The 15,420-nt window shown below is 37.8% G+C and overlaps 1 protein-coding gene across 4 annotated transcripts in view; it reads right to left on the bottom strand.

The window, feature by feature from the left end:
- The window catches only part of ANO4 (anoctamin 4), a 354,946-nt gene that overhangs the window by 24,658 nt on the left and 314,868 nt on the right, over positions 1–15,420 (bottom strand). For all 4 annotated transcript variants that reach the window (XM_047788188.1, XM_047788190.1, XM_047788189.1 and 1 more), the window contains 2 exons: positions 3,798–3,950; positions 2,626–2,773 (listed from right to left, as the gene is read on the bottom strand). In XM_047788188.1, coding sequence (XP_047644144.1) covers positions 2,626–2,773; positions 3,798–3,950 — 301 coding nt within the window. The remainder of the gene's footprint in view (positions 1–2,625; positions 2,774–3,797; positions 3,951–15,420) is intronic.

The following is a 15,420-nucleotide window of genomic DNA, read 5'->3' on the forward strand; positions in this document are numbered from 1 at the left end:
TGAATGACAGAACTATTTTATACTATACATCTTCAACTTTACTTCACAATTTCTGTCTCCTGATTCTGCCCAGAGGTGATTTTAATTCCCCAAAGGCCTTTCTGAAGGGCTCCTGGGAAGATACCCTGATAAAGGAAGTAGCTTCATTTTGCAAACAATGAACAGTCTGATCATGGGCGGCTGGAAAGACAATGTCTTAAGAGGGAAGATGAAAACATCTAAAAAAAAAATCTTGGGGCACCCACTGTGTGGAGACCAATGCCTCAAACTACAGTATTCCTTCCATGTGCAGATTTGGCTGGAAAATGAGACTGCCTTCCCCACTGTGCTGCTGAAGACTTGTTGACTGAGCATCTGTGAGAGCAGAGAGCCTGTGGTTGGAAGGCACAGCCAGGAACAGAAGCATAAGGACAGGGGGCATGTGAACTGAGGGTCCTTGGAAATTGGAGTGAAGCCCTCATTCATGGAAGAGCCAGGGACACTTGAAAGGTAAGGAGACATGGAGGAAGCCTGGAGTTTTGGAGAGAGGTAATTGGTTTTGTAGGAGTACTTTTGATTTAGGATCCATTTACATTGAAATAGGGCATTTCCACAGCCAGATTAAACCTTAATAAGTGGGATTTGACTATGACTGTGCATGCTACCCTTGAAACCTAGGACATCTAAAATTGGACAATGCTGCTCCTGAGTTCAGTCATCTCCGAAGTATTTCTAAATGAGAAAAAGAAAAAAACCTTCAAATAGATAATAGAGTAGCTGGTGGGGCAGAAAATAAGATTCATGAGGAAACATACCCAAATGTAACTATCTGAAAACAAGAAAAATGACCCATGGATTAGAAGATAAAAAGGAGATCTGTAAATACTGAAGGGGGCAAAAGGCTCTTAAGAGAAAGGCTGTTTTTTTTTTTTAAAAAAAAAAAAGCCTGGAGAGCCCAATAAAACTGAATTGAGGCAATTTAGATAAATTCTAATCACCAGGAACATTGTCTCAAATCTTATAGGCTGTCAAAATTCTAAAGATTGTATTCAACTGCGTGTACATGTTCCCACATTTATTTTTTTGGTTGCCTCCAGAGCAAGGCAGGTTTCACCACACTTAAAGTAGTGGTGGGGGGAAGGAAATAACCATCAGGATTTAAAGCTCAGGGAGTGGACTGTTAGATGCATTGGAATATCACTCAGTGGCCATGTCCCCAAAGGCTGTGAAGTTCAGGATGGGGAGTGTGGTATGGTCCAGGCTTCACCTTTACGTGCGCTCTGTCAGTTACTCTGCCTTGTGATTCTGGATTTAACTTCGCAGTCTTTTTTTGCTCTTGAAAGTGAAGGGAGTGTCCTGCTCCCACATTGTTTTGAGACTCAAATGCAAAACATACGTGAAAGTGGTTGGGCCAAAGGTAAGCTTTTGAGGTTAAGTCAAGCAGAGAATGTTGACAACAGTTACTGTTAGAAAGAAATGCATGCATAGTACAACATAAGTATTTAAATCTCTCTTAAAATGGGATGGTGTGTTCACTTCAAGTTGCTAAATAACCAGTATTTAATGGCCACATGGTTAGTGAAGTAAAGAATTTTACAGAAACTTCCTCAAAAAGCTGGATTGTGAGGTTGACCTCATTCAGTCATCCATGCCTTTGAGCATTTCTGTAGCATTGATAACAAAACTGGACCTAGGCCAGGTGTCCACAAATTCAGCTACTTGATTTGGTGGCACTGTACTCTTTGGGGACTAACTGAACTACAGTGGCTAAAAAGGATGAATTAGTTTGGCTTAGACTACTAGGAGGTCAGGGCTGCTTGTATGAAGATGCAGTAGCCCAAGTGACATGATTTCTGGGCACTGAAAAGACTGTGATTCCCAACATACATTCCACTCTGACCTACCAGGTATTTAAATCCCACAGTTAAAATTAGATTATTTTGACATAAGCCAAACAGCTCCCCTCCATTAAAATACTGTTAGGACTTATCTTTTTTTCAAGCATATCGAAATGAAATCTAGGGGACATGTTATAACTGTGCCTAGGTTTTAATTTGATCAGAAACACAGAGCCCTGGCTTTTGGAATCATTGAGGTGATGCCATAGAACTGAGCTCTCCGGGAGTTACATTCACCCAGTTTGACTGTGGTAATAGAGGTCAAGTCAATAGCCAGGAAAGAATCACTCATTACTTATTCCATATATATGTATGAGTACCTTGTGGGTATGGGACACATGGGTGTGCATTTCCCGTATAAAATTTGCAGAATCCCCATATAATGGCACAAGGGGAATCAGATTGTAACTGTCCTCTGATAAACTCATGAACAATACATCATCTACTGCTTTTTTTTGCTGCACACTTTAGCAGACCACACATTTCTGAATTCACGGTGTGCAGGAGTGGGGAAAATGATGGAGGGCTGTTCTCACATTGGAGTTCATCTAAAATTTGTATAACTTGTATGAGCCCTCCACCCCTTCTTTGCCTGAAAGGGTTATTACATCATAATTCCATCTCCCCCACCACAGGCCTTCTTGTCTTGGGCTTGTGGCCCATGTACTCCATGGCAGAGTGTCCAACAGCACACAATGGCTAGGAAATGGAGAGTTCATGGTGGCTTTATGGTCATCATGAAACTTACTTTTGCCCAGCTTCTCCTTGGCCCGCACAAGGTCCATACTTGTAAGCATACACCAAGCGAGGGATAAAGTCAGATGTGATCGCGATGACAAATGCATTTGTAATAACAGAGAGAATTCCAATGCCTTCAAGAATTCCATACCAAATGCCTATTCAAAGAGAAGGGTTGAATTAATTCTAGACACAACAACAAGAGGTAATAAGTATGAAGACAACTGGGATAACTAATTTTCAACAATCCTTTCCATGGGTCCTTCCATCATCTCAAATACTGATGCTTGCAATGGGGAGTAAGAATTTATACTTGCGAACACATTGGCATGGAAGGAGTTTGTGTGGAAGTGCAAATATTCATGACTTAAAAACTCAATCAGGTTCAGACATAAGCAGAGAATCCCGGTGGATGATAAGGCACCAAACATCACCTGAGAAGACTGGCATACACAATATCCAGTTGCCACTGGACTGGGAGCTCCTTCAAAGTACTTATAAAGTCCCTCATGTTCATCTTTATGGGCCAAGTTCCTGATGCACTGACCCCAGAGTAGGTGCTCGTTGAATGTGTGTTCGTTTCATAGGGAGGTTAAAAGACCACTGTGAGCTAAGCACATGCACACTGAAGTCTCTTCCACATATGGTGGCTGAGCATTGGCTGCTCTCTCCTAAGGACCAGATGCAGAAATGAAGAAAAGATAGTCTCTGATCTCAGCCAGCTCCTGAGAGGCTGCCCCTGATTCAACCCAGCATCTCTAGGCAAAAACAAAAGACCATCTCTGCCTTTAGAAAAACTGGGTCATGCTTCCTGTGACTCAGGCAAACATTTAGGAAAGAGCAAAACAAAGTTAAGCAAACGGAAGATCCACTTTAAAAAGAAAAAAAGTGATGATAAATCAAAATTTTAGATTCCAAAGTCTTAGGACAGAAACAACTACATTGAGAACATTTTAAAGTACAAATTCTCAAGCATTCTCTGGAAGTTATAAATTTCAAAATAAGTAGCTTTATTTCTTATCTAATATTATTTAAAGCTAACATAATTATTCTTTTGCAAGAGTTAGTTGACTTATCTTACATGGAAACCATATGTAAAAAACCTATAGTTGGTGGTGGGTGTTTTTATTTTATCCACCACATGGATAATATCTTTTAAAAATACCCCCAAATCCAACTTACCTATGTCTTTGGCCCTTGAAGCTAAAGGTCGCCTCCACTGTGTGACAAATTTGTAAGCGTCAAGTCGAATTTCAATTATGTTATTTAGTAAGGCCAGAAGTGGTGCTAGGGGGAAAGCTGCCACAAAGATAGTTGTGAATCCAAACTGAAGAACTAGGGAAGGAAAAAGGAAAAATGAAAAAGAAAAAAGAGTATTGGTTGTCCATTACTATTTTCAAAAGGATAATAATCTGAACCTGTGATGTTTTTAACCTCTATTTTTTTTCCCCAAAGCAGAGGGTACATCTCTTCTAGAAAGTTGGCCAGAACACTTGAAAAGAGGTATTCCCTTGACCTGGATACAGTGGCATCCTCGAGCAGTGATCATACCTAGAGTCCAGATCTTATTTTCTAAATACCATTCTCTAATAAAAGGAACCAGGGCTCCTTGAGATATGGCAGAGAAAAAATGAGATTAGCCTGGAATATCTTGTGATGCCAGAAAACTAAGAAGTGCTTGAGAAATGATAGGGACACATCAATAGGACACAGGACAAACTTGAAGGAGTTTCCAATGGCCAAAGCTGCAACAATTTGTACAACAAAATAAATAATGATAGTATTGAATTACAACCCAAAGACTTAATATCCAAGTCCATTCTGATAGAAATACTAGTATAAATAAATACCAATATAAATGGGGACAGCTCTTTCTTATGATAGAATTCTAATTAATAAAAGTAGAAGGAATGACTAAAAATAGTCAAACATGACAGTAGTAATAGTTGCAGGCAAGAATCATCAAAGAGGAGTTTCTGTTGTGGTACAGTGGGTTAAGGACCTGATGTTGCCTTTGTGAGGATGCAGGTTCAATCTCTGGCACTGCCATGTGCTGTGGCATGGGTCACAGATGCTTCTCAAATCCAGTGTTACCATGGCTGTGGTGTAGGCCTCAGATGAAGCTTTGATTCAACCCCTGGCACAGGAACTTCCATATGCCACATATGTGGCCATAAAAAGAAAAAAAAACCATCAGAAAATGCTAAAATGAATGGGAGGAATTATATTGAAAAATAAGATTTGTATATTGTCAAAGTATCTCCCTACATGATAGTATTTTCAAAGGAAAAATAGTGCGTTTACAACAGGGAAACCTGATAGGTATCACCTTAACCAAAGGATCCAAGTTGATATAATCAATAATAAGGCATACTGACATTATGCCTCTGAGATGATGAACTGAGGACACAACATCCTGTTTGTGGAATTCTTGCCAAAAGTGCATAACCTTAACCTAATCGTAAGAAAACATTAGATGATCCCAAATGGACGGACCTTCCACAAACCAACAGACCCGCTTTTTTTTTTTTTTTTTTTTTTTTTCCCCTTTAGGACTGCAAGTGGGGCACATGGAAGTTCCTAGGTTAGGGGTTGAATCTGAGCTGTAGCTGCTGGCCTACACCACAGCCATAGCAACACCAGCTCCAAGCTGTGTCTGTGGCCTATTCCACAGCTCACAGCAATGCCAGATTCTTAATGCACTGAGTGAGGGCAGGGATTGAACCTGCATCCTCATGGATACTAGTTGGGTTCTTGACCTGATGAGCCACAGTGGGAACTCCAGGCCAGTACTGTTTCAAAAAATTATTGGAGTATAGTTGACTTACAAAGTTGTGTTAGTTTCAGGTGTATAGCAAAGTAAATTAGTTATACATACACATTTATCCATTCCTTTTCAGATTCTTTTCCCATATTATGTAATAACCTATTCCCATATGTAATAGGTTATTACATAATAGAGTAGAATTCCCTTTGCTATACAGTAGGTCCTTGTTACCTGTTTTATATGTAGTTGCGTGTATATGTCAGTCCCAACCTCATAATTTATTCCTCCCCCTGACTCCATATTTATCCTTTGGTAACCATAAGTTTGGTTTTGAAATCTGAGTCTGTTTTTTTTTGTTTTGTAAGTTATTTTGTATCATTTTTATTAGGTTCCATGTATTAGTGATCTCATATGATATTTGTCTTTCTCTGACTTCATTTAATATAACAATTTCTAGGTTCATACACGTTGCTGCAAATGGCATTATATCATTCTTTTTTATGTCTGAGTAATAGTGCATTGTATTTATGTACCACATCTTTTTTATCCATTAATCTGTTGATGGACATTTAGGTTGCTTCCATGTCTTGGCTATAAATAGTGCTGCTATGAACACTGGAATGCATGTATCTTTTCAAATTAGTTTTCTCAGGATATATGCCCAGGAGTGGGATTGCTGGATCATGTGGTATTTCTATTTGTAGATTTAAAGGAACTTCCATATTGTTCTCCATAGTGGATGCACCAGCTTACACTCCACCAACATTGTAGGAGGATTCCTGTTTCTCAACACCCTCTCCAGCATGTATTGTTTGTAGACTTTAAAAAAAATTTTTTTTTGAGTTTTTACCTTTTTTTTTCTGCTGTACAGCATGGTTGACCCAGTTACACATACATGTATACATTCGTTTTTCTCACATTATCATGCTCTATTATAAGTGACTAGACATAGTTCCCAGTGCTACACAGCAGGAGCTCTTTGCTAATCCCTTCCAAAGGCAATAGTAGTCTGCATCTATTAATCCCAAACTCCCAATCCATCCCACTCCCTCCCCCTCCCCCTTGGCAACCACAAGTCTCTTCTCCAAGTCCATGATTTTTTTTTCTGTGGAAATGTTCATTTGTGCTGTATATTAGATTCCAGATATAAGTGATATCACATGGTATTTGTCTTTCTCTTTCTTACTTCACTCATTATGAGAGCTCTAGTTCCATCCATGTTGCTGCAAATGGCATTATTTTGTTCTTTTTTATGGCTGAGTAGTATTCCATTGTGTATATAATACCACATCTTCTTAATCCTGTTGTCTGTCAATGGACATTTGGGTTGTTTCCATGTCTTGGCTATTGTGAATAGTGCTACAACGAACATGCACGTGCATGTGTCTTTTTCAAGGAAAGTTTTGTCCAGATATATGCCCAAGAGTGGGATTTGCTGGGTCATATGGTAGTTCTATGTATAGATTTCTAAGGTACCTCCATACTGTTCTTTATAGTTCCAGCTTAACATTCCCACCAACAGTGCAGGAGGGTTCCCTTTTCTCCACACCCTCTCCAGCATTTGTTATTTATGGAGTTATTGATGATGGCCATTCTGACAGGTGTGAGGTGGTATCTGATGGTAGTTTTCATTTGCATTTCTCTAATAATCAGGGATGTTGAGCATTTTTTCATGTGCTTGTTTGCCATCTGTATATCTTCTTGGAGAAATGTCTATTCAGGTCTTTTGCCCATTTTTCAATTGGGTTGTTGGCTTTTTTGCTGTTGTATAAGTTGTTTGTATATTTTAGAGATTAAGCCTTGTCACCTGCATCATTTTAAACTATTTTCTCCCATTGTGTAAGTTGTATTTTTGTTTTCTTTTTGGTTTCCTTTGCTGTGCAAAAGCTTATCAGTTTGATGAGGTCCCAATGGTTTATTTTTGCTTTTATTTCTGTTGCTATGGGAGACTGACCTGAGAAAACATTTGTAGGGTTGATGTCAGAGAATGTTTTGCCTATGTTCTCTTCCAGGAATTTGATGGTGTCTTGTCTTATATTTAAGTCTTTCAGCCATTTTGAGTTTATTTTTGTGCATGGTGTGAGGGTGTGTTCTAGATTCATTGATTTGCATGCAGCTTTCCAGGTTTCCCAGCAGTACTTGCTGAAAAGACTGTCTTTTTCCCATTTTATGTTCTTGCCTCCTTTGTCAAAGATTAATTGACCATAGGTGTCTGGGTTTATTTCTGGGTTCTCTATTCTGTTCCATTGGTCTGTATGTATGTTTTGGTACTGGTACCACACAGTCTTGATGACTCTGGCTTTGTAATACTGCCTGAAGTCTGGGAGAGTTATGCCTCCTGCTTGGTTTTTGTTCCTCAGGATTGCTTTGGAAATTCTAGGTCTTTTGTGGTTCCATATAAATTTTTGGATTGTTTGTTTTAGTTCTGTGATAAATGTCATGGGTAATTTGATAGGGATTGCATTTAATCTGTAGATTGATTTGGGTAGTATGGCCATTTTTACAATAATAATTTTTCCAACCCAGGAGCATGGAATATCTTTCCATTTCTTTACATCTTCTTTAATTTCCTTGATTAATGTTATATATCTCTTGGCATATAAGTCCTTTACCTCGTTGGTCAGGTGTATTCTCAGATATTTGATTTTTTTTGGGTGCAATTATAAAAGTTATTTTTTTATTCCTTTTCTAATATTTCATTGTTAGTATACAGAAATGTGACTGATTTCTGAATGTTAATCTTATATTCTGCTACTTTGCTGAATGTGTTGATCAGTTCAAGCAGTTTTTGGGTTGAGTCCTTAGGGTTTTCTATATATAGTATCATGTCATCTTCTCTTCCTATTTGGATGCCTTTAATTTCTTTTGTTTGTCTGATTGCTGTGGCTAGGACTTCCAATACTAGGTTGAATAACAGTGGTGAGAGTAGGCATCCTTGTTTTGTTCCAGATTTTAGTGGGAAGGCTTTCAGATTTTCTCCAATGAGCATTACATTTGCTGTGGGTTTGCCATAAATGGCTTTTATTATGTTAAGGTATGTTCTCTCTATACCCACTTTGGTGGGAGTTTTGATCATGAATGGATGTTGTACTTTGTCAAATGCCTTCTCTGCATCTATTGAGATGATCATGTGGTTTTTGACTTTTCTTTTGTTAATGTGGTAATGACATTGATTGATATGCATATGTTGAACCATCCTTGTGAACCTGGGATGAATCCCACTTGGTCGTGGGGTATGATTTTTTTTTTATATGTTGTTGGATTCGGTTGGCTAAAATTTCATTGAGAATTTTTGCATCTATATTCATCAGAGATATTGGCCGATACTTTATGTTTTTGGTGGTATCTCTGTCTGGTTTTGGAATTAGGGTGATGGTGGCATCATAGAATGTCTTTGGGAGTGTTCCTTCTTCAACCTTTTGAAAAAGTTTAAGGAGGATGGGTATCATTTCCTCTTTGTGTGTTTGGTAGAATTCACCTGCGAAGCCATCTAGTCCTGGACTTTTATTTGTAGGGAGTGTTTTTATGACATATTCAATTTCATTTCTATTGATTGGTCTGTTCAGTTGATTTTGTATCTTGCAACTTCACTGAGTTCTTTGATGAACTCAAGCAGTTTTTTTGTAGCATCTTTAGGATTTTCTATGTATAATATCATTATCTGCAAACAGGCACAGTTTTACTTATTTTCCAATTTGGATTCTTGTTATTTCTTTTTCTTCTCTGACTGCCATATCTAGGACTTCTAAAACTACATTGAATAAAAGTGGTGAGAGTCAACATCCTTGTCTTGTTCCTGATCCTAGCAGAAATGTTTTCAGCTCTTCACCATCAAGAATGATGTTAACTTGGAGTTCCCATCATGGCTCAGTGGTTAGTGAACCCGACTAGCACCCATGAAGACATGGGTTCGATCTCTGGCCTTGCTCAGTGGGTTAAGGGTCTGGCATTGCCGTGATCTGTGGTGTAGGCCACAGAGTGGCTTGGATCTCATGTTGCTGTGGCTCTGGCATAGGACAGTGGCTACAGCTCCAACTGGACCCTTAGCCTGGGAACTTGCATATGCTGTGGGTGCAGCCCTAAAAAGACCAAAAGACCAAAAAAAAGAGAAAGAAAGAATGATGTTAATTGTGGGTTTGGCACATATGGCCTTTATCATGCTGAGGAAGGTTCCCTCTATTCCTACTTTCTGAAGAGTTTTTGTCATAAATGAGGGTTGAATTCTGTCAAAAGCTTTTTCAGCTTCTATAGATATCATATGTGATATATGAGATATATACATACATATATATATGTATTTTTTTTTTTTTTGCTTTTTAGGGCCACACACAAGGCATATTGAGGTTTCCAGGCTAAGTGTCTAATTGGAGCTGTTGCTGCCAGCCTACACCAGAGCCACAGCAACACCAGATCTGAGCTGCATCTGAAGCCTACACCACAACTCATGGCAACACTGGATCCTTAACCCACTGAGTGAAGCCATGGACTAAACCTGCAACCTCGTGGTTCCTAGTCGGATTCACTTCCACTGCACCACAACAGGAACTCCAATCATATGTTTTTATTCTTCATTTTATTGGTGTGGTATAAATCATTGATTGATTTGCAGATATTGAAAAATTCTTGCATCCCTGGGATAAATCCTTCTTGGTTGTAGGATATGATCCTTTTAATGTATTGTTGGATTCAGTTTGCTAATATTTTGTTAAGGATTTTTGCATCTATGTTCACTAATGATATGGGCCTGTAATTTTCTTTTTTTTTGGCTGTTTTTGTCTGGTTTTGGTACCAGGGTGATGGTGGCCTCAAAGACTGAGCTTGTGAGTATTCCTTCCTCTGCATTTTTTTTTGGAAGAGTTTCAGAAGGATAGGTGTTGATTCTTCTCTAAATGTTTGATAGAATTTGCCTTTGAAGCCATCTAGTCCTGGACTTTTGTTTTGGGGACATTTTTAAATCACAGTTTCAATTTCAGAACTTGTAATGGGTATAGTCATATTTTCTATTTCTTCCTGCTTCAGTCTTGGAAGGTTGTACCTTCTAAGAATTTGTCTATGTCTTCTATGTTGTTTACTTTATTGGCATACAGTTGCCTCCTTGTATTTCTGTGGTGTCAGTTGTAATCTCATTTTTCATTTCTAATTTCATTGATTTGAGACCTCTCCCTCTTTTTTCTTGATGACCTGGCTAAATGTTTATCAATTTTGTTTATATTTTCAAATAACCAGTTTTTCCTTGATTTTTTTTCTATAGAACAGTAGTCTTAAAATATGTCAAGATCATGAGAAAGAAAGGCTGTGATAGATGGGAGGAAACAAAGGAGACACAATATCTAAATGCAGTGTTGGATGCTTCATGGATCATGGACAAGAAGAAAAAGAGTGGAAAAACAGGCAATATTCAATAAGATTATGAGTTAATAGTATGGTAGTAATGTTAATTCTCTGCTTCAATACATATGTATGATATTAACATTTGGGGAAACGAGGTGAAGAGTATGTAGGAACTCTGTACTATGCCTCTAACTTTGCAAAATAAAAAGCTTAAAAAAAGGCAGTCCTTGATGCAAAACAACCAGGTGGCATTAATTAAAACTTTTCAAAAATGCAGTTTACTGGGCATCACGAACTCCAAAAAAGCACTTGACTGAATGAATATTTTCTACTGTTTTTACTTTTTAAACCTTATTTTAGAAAGTAACTACAAAACAATGACTAACACGTACACCACTTTCTATAAAATAGGCCCTATTTTAATTACTTCACCTATTTTAACTCATATTTCACAAAAACTCTATTATGTAGATATTAGTATTATCCTTATTTTACAGGTGAGGAAACTGAGGCACAAAGAATTCAAGTAACTTGCCCAAGACACATCAGTAAGAAGCGATTCTAACATGGGTGATGTGATTCTAGAGTTCTGAAGAGTGCATTTACCTCATCTCTGTGACACTGCCACCTCTAGGAGTCCCCTATCTTTGGTCACATTCATACTCAGTGCCTATGCAGAGTAGCTCTTCAACCACCATGGGCTTTCCCCTCAGTTTCTCCCTTGGTTCCATTTTTTTCCCCCTGACTTCCATCATTGCTTGGGTGAGTCCATCTGCTCTCATAACTTCATTATTATCTCTCTGATGAGAATTCCCAATTCTCTCTCTCTAACCCTGACTCTTCTCAGAGCATTTCCAACTTGTCTGCTATTATGCTGTAGAAGCAGCACTTTCCAAACCAATCTCCCAATCTCATCCTTTAATCTGCTTCTGTCTCTCTTCCCCACCTCCCCTCAGAGCTGTTTTACATAACAACCAGGTGTTAGCTAGCTCAGCCTTGAGAACTATTAGCCTCCAATCCCAACAATTAATTACTCTTCAAAAAATGTCTCTCATCTCTCCCTCCTCTCCACAGTGCCCAAATTGGACTCCAATTTTCTAACTGACTACTCTGCCTCAGACTTTGCACCACTTCCCCATTAGACTACTCTCAGTATTGATTAAAGCCCATCATTCCCTCATTGCACACTGTCAGTATTGGTTACAGCCCATCATTCATCACCTTCCTACTCAAAATGTCTCATTATGGAGTTCCCATTGTGGCTCAGTGAGTTAAGAACCTCACTAGTCTCTGTGAGGATGTAGGTTTGATCCCTAGCCTCACTCAGTGGATTAAGTATCCAGCATTGCCTCAAGCTGTGGCACAGGTCACAGATGCAACTTGGATCCAGTGTTAGTGTTGCTGTGGCCAGCAGCTACAGCTCCAATTCAGCCCCTAGCGGGGGAACTTTCACATGCCTCAGGTGGGCTGTAAAAGGAAAAACAAAACAAAACAAAAAAACAACTTCAGTAGATTCCATTACCTGTAAACTAAATCTCAAACTTTTTGCTGTGCCATTCAAGGATCTTCCAAATCTCACATCCAAACATGTCCCATGACCCAGACAGATCTTCCAAATAATCCTCTACCTGGCCACACTACACTTCTAGGTCATGTCATGTACTTAGTATTTCTGTTCATACTCTGGTGAAATTCTGTTCTTCCTTCAGGGGCAAGCTCAAATGTGCCCTCTTCTGGAGTTTTCTATAATTGTAATTAACCATTGTTCACTCTGTAGCTCCCACACTCTGTTTACCATCATAAAACTTACATTTTGTCTTGACTTTAAGGCTTTTTGTGTGTATAGTATCAGGTCTTATGTTTATTTTTGTGAGTGGTATAAGATATGGGTCCAGTTTCATTTTTCTGCATGTGTTTATCCAGTTTTTTCAACACCATTTGTTGAAGAGAGTATCTTTTCCTTAGTGAGTAGTCTAGGTTCTCCTGTCAGCAAGTAGTTGACCACATTTGCAGAGGGCTTAATTCTGATCTCTGTATTGTGGTCTAATGGTCTCTATATCCAATTTTATGCCAGTACCATACTGTTTTTACATTACTGTAGCTTTGTAGTATAGCTTAAAATTAGTAAGTATGATACCTTTGGATTTATTCTTTCTCCTTAGGATTACTTTGGCTTGGAGACTTTTGTGGTTTCATAAAAGTTTTGATTGTTTTTCCTATTACTGTGAAATTGGTATTTTGATAGATTTTTTGTTTGTTTGTTTTTTGCTTTTTAGGGCTGCACCCACAGCATGTGGACGTTCCCAGGCTAAGGGATGAACTGGAACTACAGCTGCTGGCCTTCACCACAGCCATACTAACGCCAGATTTGAGCCACCTCTGTGACCAACACCACAGCTCATGGCAACGCCGGATCCTTAACACACTGAGTGAGGCCAGGGATGGAACCCGCATCCTCATGGATACTAGTTGGATTTGTTTCTGCTGAGCCATGATGGGAACTCAGAGACTGTTGTGTTGATTCCATAGATGAGTTTGGACATTTTAACAGTGTTCTTTCAATCTTTGAACACAAGTGTTTTTCCATTATGTCTTCTTTAGTTTCTTTCAACAAAGTCTTATAGTTTTCATCACATATCTTTTACTTCCTTGGCTAAATTTATTCCTAGGTATTTTATTGTTTTTGATGCTATTGTTAATGGGGAAGTTTAATTTCTTTTTCAGATATTTCATTGTTAGTGTATAGAAATGCAATTGATTTTTGTGTGTTGATTTTATATCTCACAATTTTACTGAATTTGTTGATTAGTCCCAAGGGTTTTTTGGTTGAGTCTTTGGGATTTTCATATATAAAAATCCCATTATTTGCAAATAGTGACAATTTTACTTCTTCCTTTCTGATTTTTATGCCTTTTATTTCTTTCTCTTACTTAATTATTCTAGCTAGGACTTCCAGTACTATATAAAATAAGAGTAGTGAGAGTGGGCATCCTTGTATTGTTCCTGATCTTTTTCTGAGGAGAAGCTTTCTATTTTCTCCATTTTGTATAATGTTAATGTTGAGTTTGGTGAATGTAGCCTTTGTTACATTGAAGTATGTTTGTTCTATACTCAATCTGTCAAGGGTTTTTATCATGAAAGGATGTTGAATTTTTACAAATGCTTTCCCTGCATATATTGAGATAATCACATGATTTTTATATATTATTAATGTGATACATTACATTTTTTGCATCCCAGGGGTAAACCCCACTTGGTTATGGTATACAATTATTTTAATGTGTTCTTCAATTTGGTTTACTAACATTTTGAGAATATTTTGGTTTACTAATATTTTGAGAATTATCAGGGATATTGTTTCAGAGTTGTCTTTTCTTGTAGTTTCCTTATATGACTTTGATATCAGGTTAACTTGGCCTCACAGAATGAGTTTGGAAGTGTACCTTCCTCTTTAATTTTTTGTAAGTATCTGAGAGGACTTGTATTAATTCTTTAAATGTTTGGTAGAATTCACCAGTGAAGCTGTCTTGTCATGGGGTTTTCTGTGTTGGGAGGCCTTTGGTTTCTGATTCAACCTCTTTGCTCATTTTTTTGTCTTTTGAGATTTTCTACAGAACATTTCATCCAACAGCCTTGGATGGTAGGTTGTGTTTCTAGAAATTTATGCATTTCTTCTAGGTTATCTAATTTGTTGGCACAGCATTGTTCATAGTCTCTTATCCTGTGTATATTTTGGTAGTATCAGGTTTTTTTTGGGGGGGGTGCATGTGGCTTGCCTGCAGCATGAAGAAATTCCTGGGGCAGGGATCCAGCCTGTTCCACAGCAGTGACAATGCTGGATCTTTAACTACTAGTATCAGTTGTAATGTCTTATTTTTCATTTCTAATTTTGAGTCTTCTCTTTTTTCTTAGTCTAGCTAAAGTTTTGTCAATTATGTTTATCTTTTCAAAACCCAGCTCTTGGTTTCATTGATTTTTTTTCTACTGTTTTTCTGGTCGCCATTTTATTTCCACTCCTAACTTTGCCTTTTGGTGATAGATCATTTGAGATCTTTATAATTTCTTAATGTGTGCATTTATTGTTATAAGCTTTCTTCTTGGAACTTCTTTTGCTGAATTCATAAGTTTTTATAATGTTGTATTTCCATTTTTTATTTGAGATAATTTTTTATTTCCTTTTTGAGTTCTTTGACCTACTGGTTGTTCAGAAATGCATTGTTTAGTTTCAACATATTTGTTGATTTTATAGCTCTCCTCATGCTTTAGATTTCAAATTTCATACCATTGTGGTCAGAAGAGATAGTTGGTATGATTTCAAAGTCTTCAATTTGCTAAGATTGATCTTGTGTCCTATCATATGATCCTGGGGAATATTCCATGTGTATTTGAGAAATTGTGTATTCTCTTGCTATTGAATGAAATGTTCTGTAGATGTTTATTTAGTCCGCTTGATTTAAAGTATGCTTCAATTCCAGTGTTTCTTTGTAATTTTTTTTAATTCAACAAAATGAGGTTTATCGACTTGTTACAAAAAGAGAGGGAAATTTGAAGGAAATGTGAAGTGCTGCTCCCTATACAGCTTTAAAATTTATGTCTCCACCAGGCAGCACATTCACCCAGTCCCTGATGGTGTATGAATATGCACAACACACATCATCTTCAACTGAGCAGTGTAAATAGCAAAGTGTAATGTGAAACCAGCTTGAT

Source organism: Phacochoerus africanus, chromosome 7 (assembly GCF_016906955.1).
Source record: "Phacochoerus africanus isolate WHEZ1 chromosome 7, ROS_Pafr_v1, whole genome shotgun sequence".
Lineage (NCBI taxonomy): Eukaryota > Metazoa > Chordata > Mammalia > Artiodactyla > Suidae > Phacochoerus > Phacochoerus africanus.